The sequence below is a fragment of the Cladophialophora carrionii genome, assembly GCF_000365165.1.
Source record: "Cladophialophora carrionii CBS 160.54 unplaced genomic scaffold supercont1.4, whole genome shotgun sequence".
In the NCBI taxonomy this organism is placed as follows: Eukaryota; Fungi; Ascomycota; class Eurotiomycetes; order Chaetothyriales; family Herpotrichiellaceae; genus Cladophialophora; species Cladophialophora carrionii.
This window is the reverse complement of record NW_008481829.1, coordinates 704,587-722,807: the sequence shown is the minus strand read 5'-3', so window position 1 is coordinate 722,807 and position 18,221 is coordinate 704,587. Positions and strand designations below refer to the sequence as shown.

Below are 18,221 nucleotides of genomic sequence, written 5' to 3'. Positions count from 1 at the left end.
GCACATGAGCTCTTGCCCTGTAAGGAGCCTTGAGTCGGTGGCTGGATCCGCTGGTTGCAGATGATGGGCAGGCACGGGCGTCATTGATTTTCCAAGGATGCAGCTGTCAGCCTTGTATTAATTATTTCAAGACTCTGTACGGAGTACCGAGGAGGAAGTAACCTCATGATCTAGCCTTCGGTCTCTCGACACCGACATACCTCAGAGCCTATCGCTTCGATTGAGGGAGCTTATCAGCTCAGGCCCGCCTCCACCTCCAAGCCACTGCCTTAAAGCACCGTTCTGCGCCAATCATCTTCCCCGCTTTGTGTACTTACTCTGTGAGGTAAGAGGGTGCGCAGCTCGCTCCCTTCCGGGCTCTTTGTTCTTTGCTCATTATTGTTCGCTGGTCCTAGCTCTACGCTCCATACCCCGTACTCTGCCGACCTCGTCTCATCGTTCAGCCATGGCCAAAAAGGAGAGTCTCACTCTTGACGACCTGGAGACCGAGTTGGCGACCGATAACAAGGTCAAACTCGCAGGCATTGATGTTGACGGCACGCGCCCACGCAGCTTTACTCATGGCTCCTGCTAACTCGCGTAGGCATCCTTCGGGGCAAGTTAGTCTCCAAAAAGAAGTTCCTCTCGGTGGCCAAAGATGGCTTTGGCTTCTGCAGCGTGGTGTTCGGCTGGGATATGCACGACCTGACCTACTTCCGCGAACTCAAGATCAGCAACAAAGAGAATGGATACAAGGATCTGGTTGCAAAGATAGATCTCTCCAGCTTCCGCCGCATACCCTGGGAGGGCGATGTCCCGTTCTTCCTGGTCAGCTTCTACGATCCAGATACAGACAAGCCAATCGCCGCATGTCCGCGGAGTGTCCTGCGCACCGCAGTCGGGAAGTTACACAAGGCAGGCTACGGAGCCATGGCCGGCGCCGAGTATGAGTTCTTCACCTACCGCGCTCCGAAAGACGAGACCATTCAGACCACTCACAACTCCTCTTCCACAACAGCTTCCTTCCTCCAGAAACATCCGGTCAACGCCCTGCAACACCTAACCCAGGGGATGTTCGGCTACTCCTTGACCGACCCGATACACAACCAAGACTGGTTCTACAGCGTCTTTGAGACTTGCGAGAAGTTCAGGTGTAATGTCGAGGGCTGGCACACAGAGTCGGGTCCCGGTGTCTTTGAAGCAGCCCTGGAGTTCGGAGAGGTCACCGAAATGGCAGATCGAGCAAGTCTGTTCAAGTACGTGGTGAAAGCAATGGGGAGCAAGCACGGCATCACACCCACGTTCATGGCAAAGCCAAAGGAAGGACTACCGGGCAACAGTGGGCATATGCACTGCTCGATCGTCGACAAGTCAGGAAAGAACTTGTTCTACAGAGGCGAGAAAGACCCCAACCCACCATACAAGGACCTCGAGTATGTGTCGGATCTAGGTCGATATTTCCTTGCGGGCCTCTTAGATGGTCTTGCAGACGTCATGCCCATCATCGCGCCCACAATCAACTCCTACAAGCGGCTGGTTGAAAATTTCTGGGCCCCCGTCACAGTCTCCTGGGGCCTGGAGCATCGAGCAGCATCCATTCGTTTGATCGCTCCTCCAGTAGCCTCGGCCAAGGCCACGAGGTTCGAGATCAGGGTCTGCGGTGCGGATGCCAATGCATCTCTAGTCCTTGCAACCATTGTTGCCCTCGGTTGGAGAGGTATCGAAAAGAAGCTGGAGATCAAGCTACCACCCCTCGGAAAGGGTGAAGAAGTTGGGGGTCTCGCTGACAAAGGCGAGAGATTGCCCAAGAACCTCAAAGATAGCACGGCACGATTCATGGCCAAAGGCAGCGTCGCCCGGGAAATATTCGGGGACGATTTCGTCGAGCATTACGGCGGGACACGAGAGCACGAGTTACGACTATGGGATGAGGCAGTCACGGATTGGGAGGTAAGGAGGTATATCGAGACCGTATGAGATGATACCCGTTCATGACCTGAGAAATGAGAACAACTGACATGCGAGCTGTGCGGAAACACTCTCCGAGTACATTGTATGACGATGTCCACCAGCACACAGCCCTAGGCGACAGGAACGAGGACCGCCAGCACAATGGGCACCAGCGGACCTTTTCACAGGTTGTGAGACCTGCAGTACGATCGGCGACTACCCAGTGCCGAATGACCGGCGCATTATCAGAGGCAAATCTGTCTTGCAGACCGACAGGGCCGTCCTCGACGACGACATCGTGACGATTCCGCTGACGCGGGCACGAAGCATCAGACTGATGACAAGCGGATCCATCTGTCCACAAACAGCAGAGTCCAAAGCAACAGCATCGATGCGAGGTGGGATACTGCACTACATCTACTCCCGAGCGAAATCTTCTGGCATGCATCTTCGACTTCATCTCCAAGAACATCTTACTAATAATAGGACACGATCCCGTCTTTGTTCGTCGATATGATTCCCACAGCTAATGCCTTGTCTGTGGTTGCCGACACTCTACTTTGTCACAATGGCCTGCTCCAGGAATAACCGTGTGTGGTTTCTTTGTGCCGGACCTGTCGACGCCTGCCGTCCCAGTGCACCTTCGAGACCTATTGTCTTTGTACTCACATCTATTATGTCTGTTGTATCCAGAATTGGATGCTTCGACAATAATGACTATCATTCTCAATCCCCAATGCTGCTATTCCTGTCGCTCGTGTTGTGTGCTTTGGTTTGCACAAATGTTTCCCATGTTGCAGTTTGTCCTGGTGTTTTGCCTTGTTTCCTTCAGTCAATCTCGAAGTCTTACGGTTAATTACACCATCTCCAATAAGGAATCTGCCGAACTGGCTCTGCGATGAGTTCACAAGCACAGAATGCACAGCCCGGACAGGATAATGACAACCTAGGAAGGGGACAGAGGACGAAGAAGCCAACAGCTAAGGGCCAGGAATATAGAAATACACTATTCAAGGGAAGTATTGCTCAAGGTATTGCACAAGGTGCTGCTCCGTCTCAAACCCCAGCCCAAGGCACTACTCTGGGCGTTGACCCAGGCACTGCTCAGAGCGTTGTTCCAAGCACTACTCAGGGCGTTGTTCCAGGCACTACTCAGGCTCAATCCCAGGATGTGGCGCAAACAGACCGTCGTATCACCAGATCTCAAACAAGAAGCCAAGCTATATTGAGCGCTCAGGGCAATGCGCCCTCCGACGGCACTCAAGACCAAGCAGCCCCCCCTGCCCAGCGCTCGGCTGGAGGATCAACGAGGAACCGACCCAGGCGAGCTACGATATCACAGGTCAAGATTGACGGTTTAATGACGAGGATCTACGAAGAAATTCGCTGTGCAGCTATTACTAAACAGTCTTCTCGCACAAATGAGATCTATGCTGTAAGAGAGTTCCTCTTCCGAGCTCGATTGCGTCGCTTCTTCGATCTTCAGCCAGAGGACAACCGAGAAAATCTACAACAATGTCTCGAAGAATACGATGTGCACCACCCCCGCGGAGGCTCAGTCGCAAGGGATGTGAAAAGGGCACTTGACTTTCCGGAACCGGACAGACTGACAGAATTCTGCGACGGTCCCAAGCTTCTTCTTTTGACATTTTGCGCACATTCTGCGAGCTTTCGAGACGTCATCCAGCGTAGCGACGCCGAAAGCAGACGCGAGGGAGTGCCCAGATGGAGCGACATCTACCCGGTGATCAAGTCGTGCAAGTCAAGCCTGGAGCTGTTCGCGCGTTGCTTCGATTTCAACTGGGTAGGCAATCTGCGGGCATTTGAAAAGCATTTCGATACACTTCTGAGGTATGTATATAGCGATGAGCATGGAGGCCTCGAAGGCATCAACCAGTCAAACTTTGGAATTGACGATGGCGATCTCGCCGAGATTCACCGAATTCCAGATGAGGAGGAAAGCTACGTCCATCACCATTGGGCACTGCCCGCCGAAGACGACAGCCTGCTGTCCGGCCCACAATCAACTACACCGTCACGCGTCTCATGGAGAGTCCTCCGTTCGTAAACGACTTTGATGCCGTCGTCGACCGTCCCAGACTCCGAAGGAAAGCCAAGAAAGCGAAGTTACCCGTCAAACTCCCACTCGGCTCCAGCCAAACGCTGAAACAACTGGACATTGTCAGGTCTGTCATCCTCGATCCGGATAACAATCTTTGGCCGGCAGGGTCGCTTTCCAACGTACTTGGAAGGCCAGACTTCTGCGGCGGCGCCGGCCACGAATGCATCGCTTGCGGTGTGGCGGCCCCTGAGGCAGTCGACCCGTCCAACGCGGATAACGACACGGTAGTCGTTGACAGCAATGGCAACGCGGAGCCGTCTTTGACGCCCGGAGAACTCTCGCCTGAGCCCGAGCTCGCGTCGTCTCCAGAATATCCTTGCCACTGTACGCTGAACGAGCTGATGGAGCTGAAAAACGACAAAAAGGCCGGCCTCACGCGCCGGGACTCCCTCCTCGTCGAGCTCTTCACAACGCCCAACAAAGGTCGGGGCGTCCGCACTCTTCAACGCATACCCAGAGATAACTTCATCGGCGAGTACGTCGGCGAGATATACCCGGAGCGAGACGCCAACACTGGAGAGGGCATCACCCGCTACGGGCCTCCTGAAGGCAACGTCTACCACTTCAGCGTGCCTGTTGGGCCGCCGCTTCCGCCGCGCACGCCTGACCAGCGGCCCCGCTTCACGGTCGACTCGGCGCACCTGGGCAACTGGACGAGGTTTATGAACCACTGCTGCTATCCGAACGCTCGCTTCGACACCGTCAATGTGGGCCAGGTGTGGACCACCATCGTGCGCACGGTCCGGGAGATCAAGTTCGGCGAGGAGATCACGGTGCACTACGGACCCGATTACTTTTACTATCGAGGCTTGGATTGTCGGTGTGGGCACGCCCGGTGCAAGTTGAGGAATGTGAGTGAGCAAGTAAAACGTCAGAAGCGGCCGCGGGATGGGAATGCGGAGTCCGGGAGCGATGGTGGTAGTACTAGCGAAGAGCAGCGGAACGGGACGACAAAGTTCCCCAAGAGGGGGACAATTAACAAGGCGGTGAGAGAGGGGCGGGACGATGAGGACGTGAGACCCAAGGGTACGGGTAGGAGCAAGGGCAAGGGCAAGGGCAGCGGTGGTGGTAATGGCAAGGGGAAGGGTAAGGGCAAGGGTAAGGGCAAATGTAAGGGCAAAGGTAAGACTGCCAAGAAAAGGGGAACGAGGCGTTGAATGAAAGGCGACGTTAGATCAAGTTCACGATCGTGTATCAGGTAATATGTACTACTACTGTGTAATTTACGTAGCGTATTGAGTAATGATCTTCTGTGGAATCTCTTTCAGCCTCCGATCTTGCATCCTGCACCAAGCCGTTGACTCCTGCGCGAAGTGAAGCGCTCAGGACAAGGAATTAGATCAAAGGCGCCTTCCAATCCTCCTCATTTCCCCAAAATGCCTTGACTTAGTGTCACACAAATCATGCCCTCGGTCCCATCGGTTCCCGTGTTCTATGCCTCGCGTGCTGTGTGCGCACTTTGTCCCGTTGGCGATAGTGCGTGCTGTGCTGTGTGGTGCGCACGAAGGGACAATCAAGGACATGACTCACTGCGGAGGAATTGTTCGGCATGGCTTGCGGCTTGCGCCCCTGGCGTTCCTGGAGCGCCAGGACCAGACATCGCAAGGTACTAGGTACCAATACTGTACCGTGTATTCGAGTAACCACGGTTCTCACGGATTTGAGTTGCGGGAGAAAAGATCCCATATCTTTTTGCTGTACTGACGCGCCTGTCCCTGCCGTAGGTACTGTAGCTGACGAGATTCGTGCAGGGGTAGCTCCATCTAATGCCGAGCATCGCCTCCATGTCTACAGCTCCGGTCTGTCGAGGACTGGATACCGGGGTACGGAGTACTCGTACGAGAACTTACCTAACGTGTTCCACAGTACGGAGTATTCCTGTGTAATTCAGTAGCCTCCTCGACGGTAGCCCCACCACCGGTACCTACGAGGAACCTAAAGGTAGGCATACTCTAAGTACGGGTACTGTGAATACAGCGTCGGCCAACATGATTAGTCAACTAGTAGTAACTTGAAGGTACGAGCTTACTGTGGTACCTCCACCCATGACCCGCCCCGGACGGCACCCACATGGTTGAACGAGGCAGGCTTATATAAACCGAGAGGTGGGCGAGGTGGTCGCCCAGGTGGTACACGCACCCACACGTCTCCCAAAGACCTCAGGAAGACACCAGGACGCGAGCCAAGCAGGTGAGAGGTAGTGCGAGCGTCTTCACTCATCTGCGGCTTCAGAGTCTTTCCTCATCCCTCAATCGGAGGATTCTGATGGATTAATCCGCGCAGGACGGGTGGCTCCATCTCATGCCGAGAATCGCCTCCATGTCGACAGTACAGGGTGGTATCAGTGGCCTTCCAAATCGAGCCTGCGATGCCTCAGTGCTTGCTCCCAAGTACGATATCGTATGGTAGACATGGTATACCTGAGCATTCGTGGTATCGAGACGGTTCGACTCCACGGACCACCCCTCCTAGCTAGCAACAGACTCCTTCGCCGCATACTCGCTTACACTGACTTATTTCGTGCGGACTGCGAGGATGCAGATCTTGAATTTACACAGCACGCTTACCGATGTCCAGCACTCCGGATTTGATCTAGTTAATACCGTAAGTGTCTCGTCGCATATGCCCTAGCGGCTGACGCGGCGCGGGCAGACTCCGTTCGGTGGGTCAGGCACGGCTTCCCTACAACAACGTATCGTATATACCCGTGCAGTCGGTATACATATCTATACCTGTTTCTGTGAGCTATATTGAGGTGATCTTGGGCTTCAATCCGTCAACGGTTATCGACCTAGGTCTACCGAGACCATGTCCAATCCATCGACCCAGGCCACGACCCACACGGTCGAGGTCAACGGGTATAATTTCTCGTATCGCGAAAGCGGGCATGGCGAACCGCTGGTCCTTCTGCACGGGCATATCAGCGACCAGCGCGGCTGGGACGAGCTCGAGCCCAAGCTCGCGACCCGGTTCCACGTGTACAACTACAGCCGCCGGTTCGCGTGGCCGAACAGACCGATTCGGGACGACGAACGGTGTCCCTGGGAACAGGACGCCCTGGACCTGGCGGCCCTGATCGAGACGTGGGAGATCGGCCCCGTGCACGTGCTGGCCAATTCCTCGGGCGCCGTCATCTCGCTGTACGCGGCCAAGACGAAACCACAGCTCTTTCGGACGTTGATGGTCGAGGAGCCGCCTCTTGTGGGCCTCTTCCTGCCGTCGCTGCCCCCGGCTCTCCCGGCGCTGCTCTCCTTCCTCGTCTGGCATCCCATCACCTTCTGGCCTGTCATGCACTTCGGCGTGACGACGACGGGGCCCGTCATCGCGCTCTGCAAGCAGGGAAATTACGAGGAAGCGACCGAAAAGTTCTGCAGCGGCGTCATCAACGCAAAGTATTGGCCTCGGCTGCAGCGAAATCCGGACCGCAAGCGCCAGGTCGAGGACAACGCCAAGTGGCTGTGCCAGTTCTTCAGGTACAGCACCCCGCCCAAGTACGGGCCGGGAGATGCGCAGCGGCTGGAGGTGCCGACGCTGGTGATGGCCGGCAAGGAGACCACGGCCCATCAGCGATACACGGCCGCCGAGCTGTACAGGCTTGTCGGGGCCGCGAAGAAAGAGATCGCCTATATCGACGAGGCGGCCCATCTGATGCATGAAGACAATCCGGACCGGGTGTTCGATGAGGTGGTGAGATTCGTGTTCGAAGATGCAGCGGAGTGAGAGTCAGACTGAGGAGTGACGGATGCAAGTGCTGGCAATTGTGCTGTTATGCTTTCACGAAGGCATGGAAGAGAATTGATGAGTACTTCGGACGTGTCGATCGACCTGTCAATCAGCAGTGTGTCAAGGCTACCAGAGTCATGATGCTGGGGGTTATCATAATGTCAGCTCGTTGTCTTCTGGTAGCCCTCACGGACGAAGGTCACCTTTGGTTAGTTCTCACCGAGGGGCATTTGTTGCTGTAACTTTGAGGTTTGCCTCGAAATCGCAAACAATGCCCGGTTGTTGATCGCCCTAGTCAGGTTTCATGCAGCCACACATCGACCAGCTCAAGATAATACAGATCTTATGCATGATCTTCTTGTCAAGCAGACGATGTACACGTTGGGATTCTTTAATAACCCACTTTCGCTGTCAGAAAACCCCCTTATGCGCAGCCATCACTGCTACAGTATTGGATATGTCCTCATCTGTCACCGGAGCGCCCGTGACCTACGGCTCTCAAGTTGTTGCCGGGTAAAGAGCTTGCCATACAGACGCTTCAGCGCTCTGGTGTCTAGTACGGTAATTGAACTCCCAGGTAAGGGCGAGGAAATGTCGGAGGAGTTGTTGGCAGCACTTGGCTGGCCACCATCAGGGCACCAGAGAGCGCGCTTTTGACTAAGCAAGGCTGCAAGCTAGCCTTGTCCTGGATTTCTGAACCCGATCACAATCTTTGCGGGCCAGAAATCTACTAGTACCTTCGCCTACTAGTATATTGCTTAAGGTATGAGCCTTTCATGTCCGTACAGCCACATCCCATACTCCACATGGCGTCTGGACGTGTTCCGGACCTTGTTCCAATCGCCCAAGAAGGCTCATCGCAGAACCTACGCCTGTAGCGGACGGCCGAACCATTCAACCTGCAGACGCAGTTACAGCGATTCACAGTCTCCTGCTCCGAGAGACCGTGTCCTTGACGCTCCAAATGATGCGCATACGAGATCATCAACCGCAAGCGAGAAGAGCGGCGAAGATGCAGGACCGACGCCGCCTTTCAATCCCTACAGTGTTGCCGGACTACAAACGGTCAAGGACTTGCTCGCAGAGCTCCAGGCAGTGAGCAAAAAGGTTCATCACGGCAATGCAGACAAGAAGAGTGGGACGGACTTCAAATCGGTCGTTATCGAACCTCCAGCAGAGCCAGGAAGGAAAAGGAAGACGTACAAGAGGATCTCCCTTGACGCGTCGACGGAACCCGGACCATCAATATCCAAGTCGCCAGTCGTGCGCTGGGTTGAGAAGGCAGAGAGGCGGCGGACACAAGAGAAAATCCACCCTTCGTATCACCACATTAGAGGGTTGAAGAATAACCCTTGGGCAGAGATCCTGGCAAGCCCCATCCGGGCATGTCAAGGCAGCGGTGCAAGGCTGCCGGTGGACCTATTGCTGGACCTTGCATATGTCAAAAACCCCAAAGATGAAAAGGTATACCTTTTGCCGGCAAGGCTCGCGGACCTGGATGCTCTGGACGCAAAAATGGCGACCGAGTTAAGGGCAAGCCTGCGACATCCTCCGCCAGTCGCACCTCAACTGGAGCAATGCAGCAAGGAAGACGAAAGTACTGGGAAGGACAATACAGCTGAAACTACTTCCCAGGACGATACACCCTCGGGTTTGCGAAGACCTCCCCTGCCACAGAGTCGCCTGTTCTTCAACCACACCTTTCTCACTCACCTAAGCGACACAGTAACCCAGCCGGTGAAAAAAAAGACATCCAAGTTCCCCCCACCCACGGGTCGCGAGAGTGTACCAGGCGAGGTCAGCAAACTCGTCCACTTCGAAGCCCGCGAGGCCTTTTCAACGGCACAGCACTACCTACAGAACAAACGCCGTTTTGTCAGCGGCCACTCCGGAACGAGTGACACCCCCTCCACTGACCTAGGAAGTTTCAACCTGAACAAACTACAATGGCAAGTTGAGCTGCCGTCACGCGTCGTGACCATCATGCGACAACGTATTCTGGTCGCCATGAGCGCGCTTGCAGAATCTGAGTCTGCCGCAAAAATCCAAGGCCTGCCCGAGAGACCCTCAGGCGTCGTGCCACTCCCCTTCCCAAAGAACGGTCTGCTGAACGGCGACGAGCTACGACTCCAGTGGTCCACAGCTGCAGTGAACCACTCGACCACCACGGAGATAGCTAACCCTACCTCCAAGATCCGAAGAGTTGGAAGCAAGTCGCGAGCCGCAGAGGACACCACAGCAGGCGAAGCCATCTCCTCGACCAGCGGGTCTCCCAGCGAGCACGCTCCATCCCTTCCTGCTGCGCCCACGGAAATGACCTACCAGCGCCTCGGCCACCACGAATGGCTCCCAGGAAGTATATTCCTGCACATCGGCGCCGGTGACCTTTCTTCCCTGGTGTCGAGCTCGTTGTCCTCGTCCTCATCGTCATCATCATCACTCCCCGCCTTACCGACAGACAATCCTCTCATCCCACCGATGCTCCCCGTAACGGACACGTACCGTTTCCCCGTCTTCTCCCTCGACCGTCTCTTCTCTCACACGCCCGTGCCCCCAACCAGGCAGCACACGGACGAATTGAACGAGCTACTCTCCCGCCCGATCTTCCGGCCCGCGCAACCCCATAGCGAAACCGACAGCTTACTATTCGTCCGTTCACTGCAAGGTCCCGCCCGGGCGGTGATCGAGGAAGTGTGGCGCCTGTGGCGATATCTAGGCGGCCAGAACATGCACGTGTCGTTCTTCGCGGGGGACGATATGTGAGAGAGTCAAGGTCGAGAAACTCGAGACTGGCCGAAACGAGGGGTTCAGCCCGCGACCACGAGGAAGGAAAACAAATCTCCGTCGTCCAGGCGAAGAAAGAGGGGGACGACGACGAGGACGACAAGGACGACGACGAGGACGACAAGGACGACGACGAGGGAGACGTGTTATCTTGTCGCTAGCTAGGATGAGACCAACCGAGAAAAATGACGCGGTGGCATCATGAGTGTATAGTACGGATTAGTGACAGGGCAATTCTCTACCCAACCGACCCAGCGTGTAATGTGCGTAGGTTATAATGTATAGACAATGTTGAGAGTGTTGTCGGACACTGTACCATCCCCAGCCACCTGCATGTACATTGTGTATCGGCGTATACCGTAGACGGTGGAACGCTGAGACGATGATACGCCGTCGAGTTGATCTCGGACCTTGTAATCCGAACGCCGGTTTCACAGTTCTAGATACTAGTTACTTTCCCGTAACTCACACACTGCCTACGTCCATGAAATTGGAAACTGACACCGACACCGAAATCGAAATGAGAAACAAGTCCATTCCTTGCGTATGCTATCTCGCCACTGTACGTACGCTACCCATCCAGTCAGACGGTCGCATCCCTTGATGTATGTTCATACAAATCATCATTAGAGCCCGTCGCAACGCCGCTTCCCTAGCTTTGATATTCCGACAGTGACGATGCTCCTGGATATGAAATTCCCTTCAACCCCACGTATCGACGCCGGAAAAGACGCGTCTGAAGTCGACTCACATACCGTCTCTGCGATCGTCACCCGCTTGTCCTCCATCCTGGATACTCCGGAGCCTCGCGTATATCGATAGTAAAACAAATCCGGCAGAGCAAACATGGCAAAGAACATGTATCGCCCCCGCCCCTCAAGTGATACATTTGTCAGACGAACCCGTAGCTCGGCGTCTTCGATCGCTCTCGTCTTTGGGTTTATCCGTTCGCATTGGAAAAAAACCCTTCACGTCATTGAGGAAGAACTTCTCTAAGATCAATCCGTCTGACTCAGGGATTTCATCGTCGACAGCACCCGCATGAATGTCATTGATCGATTCAGACCCCTAGCCGACTCGATACGCGTCGTAGATTACTAGCAGGCGTTGGTCAATCACGGGAGTCATGGACTTCGTTCACTTTAAGCAGACTTACTTTCGCCGGTTCTTCGACTTCCACTCGCCATCCATAGACAGGTGTTCAGAAAGGCATACCTCTCATCACCCGTCTCGAATTCGACCGTCACGCGAAACTTGTACTGATTAGCTGGCACCGTGTCCGCCACTGTAGGGTCATTCAGTCGTTCGAGGACCTCTTTCGGGCCACTACGCCAGCCTTTGTGTCTTGCGGTGATGTACGCGGGAGGATCATCGTTGGTCTGAAGAAGATAACTGGCATTGCTGTGTGTTGCGAGGTCTTTCACCACGAGTTGGCTGTCTTGTCCGCCGGGCTGCCGAGACATTAGTACAACATCTTCACAGAGGTCGAGTGGTGGTGGGCTCAAGCTCACAATGACAATTCCTTTCCCCCATCGTCCCGCCCACTGCCCGCCTACGATACTAACCCAGTCGCGGTGGCCGAATAAGCCTGACCCCACACCGATCTTGGGATTGACCTTGATGCTCATGCGGAAATCCAGCTCGAGCGTTGGAGTCGGCAACGCCAGCGAACGCGCAACATCACCTTCATCAAATCTGTGAAGCAAGTTGTTTGCAGGTATGGACTCCTTCATGACATTCTGGTATGTCGCACACTCGAGAAGATGCTGGCGTTGCCTCGATGTGTTCTTGGCTCTGATCTGGTTGCAATAGATGCATTGCACAGACAAGCACTTGTCCTCCTCTTTGGCCCGGAACTCGACGAACGCAGCATGGACATCGTCGAGAGGTGGTGCAGGGAGGCTGGATCCCGGTGTGGTCTTTGGTGTCTTGTTTGGCTTCGGTGGTTGTCGCTGGGTTGGGGTTGTGTTGGCACCTTGCGGGGGCATCGAGGTGCCGTTGGTCAATCCTTGGATGGGCGTGCTGCCGGAGGGTATGCCGTTGCTCAAGGGGGCATTGGATGTATGCGAGACGGAGGGCGTGCGGAATCCATTGACGGCGCCGATGCGATCATCAGGAGATGGTTCGGGTCGAGGGGCATTGGGGTTGTTCTGGAGGCCAGGACACTCGAGGAGATGCTGCTTCTGGCGAGACGTGTTCTTTGCGCGGATCTGTTGGCAGTAGATGCATTGCACCGACATGCACTTGTCGTCCTCTGTGTGGAGACCGAGTCAGTCAGCGGCTTTTCGACACTTGTCACAGTACAGTATGTTGTATCTCGATACGCGTGTACAGTGTACAGTACAGTCAATACTGGAGGTGACGATACCGACGTACCTTTGGCCTTGAACTCGACAAAAGCCGCGTGGACGTCCTGGTCGATCGTACGCCCCATGCTCACGGACAGCCAGAGCTAGTGACAGCCCGCGGTGACCGACAAGAGAAGTGCAGTTGTGACTGCGCGTGTCACCTGTGGTCTGCTGAAGAAGAGCCTCCTTACCGAAAGGTGGTGTGCGCAGGTAACGATTTGGGTGGCAGCGTCGTTCCGGGAGGCGCCTCTGACGAGTCATGACTGCGGATCCACTAAGAACCGCGCTAGTAAGTTTACAGGTCTGGGCTTGTCAGGCCAGCATCATCGGTTTCACCTCACTCTCAGCTCACTTCCACCTCACATTCAATTTGCTCACTGCTCACGGGACAGAACTGCTACGGACCATCTCCGGACGCTTCGGTCTCAGCCGATATGAATACTGTAAGGAGCAAGCCACAGGTAGGTTTCTTCCCGTTGACTCGGATTGAGCACTTCCGCCTTCCTCACATTTCCCACCTCGATGTTTGACTCCCAACGGCCTGGTACAGGACTTGAGGGCCAGGTAGAGGGCCAATACAGTGCGGACAACGTAAGAAGCTAAATAAGTGTTCTCTGGAACCCCATACGTGCATGTGCAGTCGAGAGCCGTACATAGTGTCGCTCAGCCCGTGATTGTGCGCACACCACTTTCTCGACCCGTCCCCAGGCAAATGTTTGCGAGATACTTGATGCTGGAGCCGGGAACGGTGGCAGGAGCAGTTGTCGCTCGAGTATTGACAGGCGAAAGCGCTCAGTCGACACTACCGCCAAAGAAGGCTCTGTTTCTTCGACGACAGTATGGCCGAACTGGATGCAGGAAAACGCTCGGAGAGTGTGGGTGCTCACCTGATACGAGTTCGAAGACGACGGAACGCGAAACCAGCAGTTTCCCTTCCAGCCTAAATAAATGCACCGCTTAATGAAGCCGGACCTGTTGTCCTAGAATGATCTGAAGGAATCGCGATATTGCTCATGGGATTTCCTGAGTCTACTTCAGAACCTTCGAGGCTGACCGAAGAGGTGAGTTTGCATTTGATATAGTCACCCGTTCCTATATGCTTCAAGATTCAAGGCGTAGCCTGCATCGACGACACGGACAATGTGCAGCCGTCTCTCAGCAGCAGTCGGACAGGTCCAGGGAGAATGTCCTTCGAACAGGTCTGTTTACAATTCAGATCTTACCCCGCTGTCTCAAGCAGATTGCACTGTAGGTTAGTGGTGAACCAGGTCTTCCTATCTGGACAACCAACACCTGCTTCACCATAGATAGTGTCCGTTTCCCCTCTCGGGCGCCTATTGACTGCGTTCGTGCTAGTTGTCAGCGCATAAATCGCTGACCTATGACCTCGGAAGGGTGACGGCATTCCGGGGTGAGTCTCAGAGGTCGAGTGATGAAGATACCGCTGAAAGCGGCACCAGCACCTGCGAGTATCTGCGACGCAATTGCGCTACGGGCCCGGAAAGAATCCCCGTACGTGCTGAGCATGATCTCTTTTACCAGATCTGCGGCGCCAGAGTGACGGCATTCCGGGGTGAGTATCAGGGGTCGAGTGATAAAGATGCCGTTGATAGCGGCGCCAGCACCTGCGAGTATCTGCGAAGCAACAACGCTGGGGGCCCGGAAAGAAGCTTCATATGCGCTGAGCATGGTCTCGTCTGCCATATCGGCGGTGCTGGCTGCGATGGAGTCGGGCACTATCATGGCTGAAGAATCGTCCTCGATGAGGAGCGCCAAGTCGCTAACGGGCGAACAAGAATGTGAAAATGGGTCTTCCTCCTCGGGTAGATCTAGAAAATTGTTAGTCGCCGCTCACTTCTCGGATGGTACGTCTTTACCCGTGGTAAATGAAAATTGCGCCCCAGTCCCCCCTAGATACGTCTCGTGATTGCTTTCATTCATAAGTGGAGCTTCCCTGCACCCGCAGGTCCAGCAGCCGCGTCCGCAATCAGAGTCATGTCGTCGCCGAGGAGTCCCTGTCGATTCAGGGTCTCGGCTTCCGGACCACATGATTGATCGACGTGCAAAAAGTGAACCTTGGGCAACTGTGGAGATATCTCTGCAGACTCGCTGTCCCGATAGGAGGGTATCCGGCACTGTCGGATTCAAGGATAAGGGAGAGATTGCAATGTGTCTTGATCGAGTTGAACTGGTAGCACGCGAATGATCGGCCGAGTCGTGTCCGGCATTAGAGAAAGCTTGGGAGTCGGCCTCCCTCACCTTGCGTGTCATTGCCTCGGAATGTGGAAAGCGTTGTGCTGGCAGAAGGAGAGGCAGCCATGTAGCTTCCTCGATAGACGCCTTCAGCGACGCCGCAGAGACCATGAATGCTTGCTTGGTTCCTGGATGCCCAGCAACAACATGACCGAGTAGTTCCCTCCGCAATGGGTCGATTATCCACATACCGCAATCACCGTAGTCTGGCCACATACCTCAGTCTGGCTCAGTCTAGCAGTGTCAAGGGTCACTCACCGATTTCAGAGCTCAGTCGAACTGCATATACCTTGGCGAATTGCTTTGAATCGGGTAGCCGAATGTACTCCGGCGCTCCGCTCACATACGCTTCCTCAGGAACCCCACTGACGCCTCTGATAGCCTCGGCGTGAATCGACTCCCAAGGCGGGCCCCTTACGTCTGTGACCAGTCTGGCGGCACGATCGCTGTCTTCCTGTGAGGGCGGAGCACAAACTTGTTCGACCAGGGTCGAACCGTTTTCTAGGCTGATGAGCGCCCAATCTAGACTGTCGTCCGCGGTTCTGGAAGACTCAAACTTGACATAACCCAGGCGTCGTGATGCGTTCGCGGCCAGTCTCGGAGTTGATCTCATTGGTATAGATTCTCGCGTTGAGCCTTGGTGAATGAGCTTCCGCGGCATCAAAATTCTGGAGATACTACTCACCGAAGCTCTCCATAGACATAGCATCACTGTCGAACGCATCGTCCGGCTCTTCGTCCGCATCATCAGGCTCTTCGTCCGCACCATTAGGCTCTTCGTCCGCATCATCATCGTCCAGAAAGGTAAAATAGGTTTGTCCGTCTTCTTCATCAACGTCCGGCTCTTGGTCGTCAGGAATGACAGTTTTCTGCACCGCATGCGCAACGGTGAGGCCATAAGCATAGCCACCCAGGAATACCACACCGCCAATAACTGCCCTCAGCGTTAGTACGTCGGCCTCTTCATCCGCGGCATAGAATGGCGCCCCATAGAGCGAGCTAGTCGCGTGCGAGGTATAGACTTCGAGTGGCTTCAGTGTATCGGTCCTCGCCAGGTGTCGGGTTTCGTTGCCTAAGCTCCTCGGCCGGGGAGCATTGCGAACCTCCACCAGTCGGAAGCCGGGATATTTCGAGGTAAAATTCAGCCACCACTGCTCATGCTGCAGTGCCGCTGTCGCGCGCTGGCAGTACACTTTGCTTTCGCAACCAATTGCTATACAAGGCCTGGCACTGGACGCCTTTCGACCCACCATATAGCAGCCGGCAGAGTGAAACAAATGCGTCTTCCGCTCCCCTTCGAAAAAGTCGTCACGCGAGCTGAGAAAATGATGAAGCGTTTCGTCGATCTCTAGATAGGCGGCTAGCGCAGGTCCTTTGACGCCCCACCACTTGTATGGTACAATCCTATCCTGAAAACGGTCGTTGAGGAGGTGAAAGCAGCGTGCAGCATCTATGGATTCTTCGGGGTTTGGCCACTGTTGTTTTCGCGACGGCAAACTCAAGACCATGATGTGCTGTGAGGCTGTGACCTTGGTTCTGGACATCACGGCAAGCGCTTGGTCTGCTTTGGAGAGGGGTGCGACCGAGCCATCCGCTGTCGAAGTGCGCATCTCTGTGCATAACTACAAGAGCTCAGTGCTCGAGAGATTGAGTGTCCGCAGACTGGAGGTGAACGACGACGATCCTTGACTGCTCGAACTGAAGTCGCGGGTTTGCGGCGCAATGTCCTGGCTGGCTGCGCCACGACTAGCTGCATATGTGGCTGCAGCTCAGAAGCAGCTTTAGTTGCCAGTGCGAGATCTAGGAGGGCGCAGCACCAGCCTCCAGGCAACACTGATGATCGCTTCTGCCTCAAAGTGTGCATGTTCGCCGGTAGGTACCAGAGGGTCATATAGAAAACAACAGCAGAGATTGTGGTCCACCTCTTTATTCCCTGCGTTCAATAGTGCGCCTTGCAGATGGCCACTCCGATCGAGAAACAGGAGATCGAGAATTTTCGCATGGCTGAACTGCTTCGAACAACATCGATAAACGCTTTGTGCCGCTCATGGTTCTTAGACGAGATCTGGGGCATCAAATCAGCGGCTAATGACATCTCTGCTTTCGATTTCTACTTCGAGCATTATGAACATCTCTGTTCAGCCGTCGAAGAGTCGCTTTTCTGGCTCACGCACAGCCATGCTGTGTGCGCCGTTCAACGAATGCTGACCCAGCGCCGCGGATCTTGCGTGGATGAGCTTCTAACATTTGTCCCGCCAAGCACTGTCAACAAGACATTGACCGTGGACAAATGGATGGCGTTTGTTGCGCACTCTTTGCTCTTCATGGACATATCGAAGTGGCAACCAACGGAGACACTCCCAGAAATGATTGATCGATCGGTGGCTGTAAGATCTGTGCAGGACGACTCCTTCCGATTACCGAGATCGTTCAACGCGCGGACGATCGCAAAGGTTGCGGGTATCAACGTTCAATGGACCACACGGCTGACCTCTCACCTGGAGGTATCCGGCAACGACTGTGATGTCGCAGTGTTCCATTGCGGATCGGTGCTTGAGCTCTACCAGCGGTCGAAGCATTCAACCATCTTTCCGGACGGGTTCTTGGCTGAGACTGGCAAGACCATGTCGTTGCTGCTACCAAAGTCAGAAACATCTCTACGAAAATGGCTCCTGAATGAGAAAAGACAGCTCCGGCTTGACGGCTCGGTTCTCGCCTGCCCATATCTCCGAGCGTCAGAAAGGAACATCCGTTGCTTTGACTACTACCGAGAACGCCTGATCATCTTGAAAGAAGTTTTCGACGAGCATGAACCTCGTGGCATTGGACAGTTTTGGCGCGACGACCGGAAGCCTGTACAATGGTGGACCTTCTGGATCGCCATCGTCGTCTTTGTACTGACGTTGGTCGGTTGCGTTGAGGGGGCTTTGCAGGTGTACAAAGCCTATTACCCGGAGGGTGACTCGAGTTCAGCGTTAGGATGTAGAAGAAGATTATGAGAAAAGCTTCGAGGAACAAACAATTGCAGCAGTGGTGCGGATGCCAAGCCAACGAGGCTCATA

At 54.7% G+C, this 18,221-nt stretch overlaps 8 protein-coding genes across 8 annotated transcripts; 5 read left to right on the top strand and 3 right to left on the bottom strand.

Moving 5' to 3' along the window:
* Positions 1-445: 445 nt before the first annotated feature.
* Positions 446-1,956, top strand: G647_04936 (uncharacterized protein; the record flags this gene model as incomplete). The annotated part of the gene is made up of 2 exons (XM_008729272.1): positions 446-529; positions 553-1,956. 2 exons carry the CDS (start codon positions 446-448, stop codon positions 1,954-1,956), a joined length of 1,488 nt encoding a protein of 495 aa, XP_008727494.1.
* An 871-nt stretch (positions 1,957-2,827) lies between these two features.
* Positions 2,828-5,208, top strand: G647_04935 (uncharacterized protein; the record flags this gene model as incomplete). Its single annotated transcript, XM_008729271.1, has 2 exons — positions 2,828-3,989; positions 4,043-5,208. 2 exons carry the CDS (start codon positions 2,828-2,830, stop codon positions 5,206-5,208), a joined length of 2,328 nt encoding a protein of 775 aa, XP_008727493.1.
* Positions 5,209-6,859: 1,651 nt separating this feature from the next.
* On the top strand, positions 6,860-7,771 carry G647_04934 (uncharacterized protein; the record flags this gene model as incomplete). Its single annotated transcript, XM_008729270.1, has 1 exon — positions 6,860-7,771. One exon carries the CDS (start codon positions 6,860-6,862, stop codon positions 7,769-7,771), a length of 912 nt encoding a protein of 303 aa, XP_008727492.1.
* A 768-nt stretch (positions 7,772-8,539) lies between these two features.
* G647_04933 (uncharacterized protein) lies at positions 8,540-10,537 on the top strand (the record flags this gene model as incomplete). Its single annotated transcript, XM_008729269.1, has 1 exon — positions 8,540-10,537. The coding sequence occupies one exon, from the start codon at positions 8,540-8,542 to the stop codon at positions 10,535-10,537; it is 1,998 nt and encodes a 665-aa protein (XP_008727491.1).
* A 1,089-nt stretch (positions 10,538-11,626) lies between these two features.
* G647_04932 (uncharacterized protein) lies at positions 11,627-12,992 on the bottom strand (the record flags this gene model as incomplete). The annotated part of the gene is made up of 4 exons (XM_008729268.1): positions 11,627-11,655; positions 11,715-12,009; positions 12,070-12,812; positions 12,935-12,992. The coding sequence occupies 4 exons, from the start codon at positions 12,990-12,992 to the stop codon at positions 11,627-11,629; spliced, it is 1,125 nt and encodes a 374-aa protein (XP_008727490.1).
* Positions 12,993-14,265: 1,273 nt separating this feature from the next.
* On the bottom strand, positions 14,266-14,610 carry G647_04931 (uncharacterized protein; the record flags this gene model as incomplete). The annotated part of the gene is made up of 1 exon (XM_008729267.1): positions 14,266-14,610. The coding sequence occupies one exon, from the start codon at positions 14,608-14,610 to the stop codon at positions 14,266-14,268; it is 345 nt and encodes a 114-aa protein (XP_008727489.1).
* A 799-nt stretch (positions 14,611-15,409) lies between these two features.
* G647_04930 (uncharacterized protein) lies at positions 15,410-16,769 on the bottom strand (the record flags this gene model as incomplete). Its single annotated transcript, XM_008729266.1, has 2 exons — positions 15,410-15,795; positions 15,845-16,769. The coding sequence occupies 2 exons, from the start codon at positions 16,767-16,769 to the stop codon at positions 15,410-15,412; spliced, it is 1,311 nt and encodes a 436-aa protein (XP_008727488.1).
* A 348-nt stretch (positions 16,770-17,117) lies between these two features.
* On the top strand, positions 17,118-18,158 carry G647_04929 (uncharacterized protein; the record flags this gene model as incomplete). The annotated part of the gene is made up of 1 exon (XM_008729265.1): positions 17,118-18,158. One exon carries the CDS (start codon positions 17,118-17,120, stop codon positions 18,156-18,158), a length of 1,041 nt encoding a protein of 346 aa, XP_008727487.1.
* Positions 18,159-18,221: the final 63 nt, after the last annotated feature.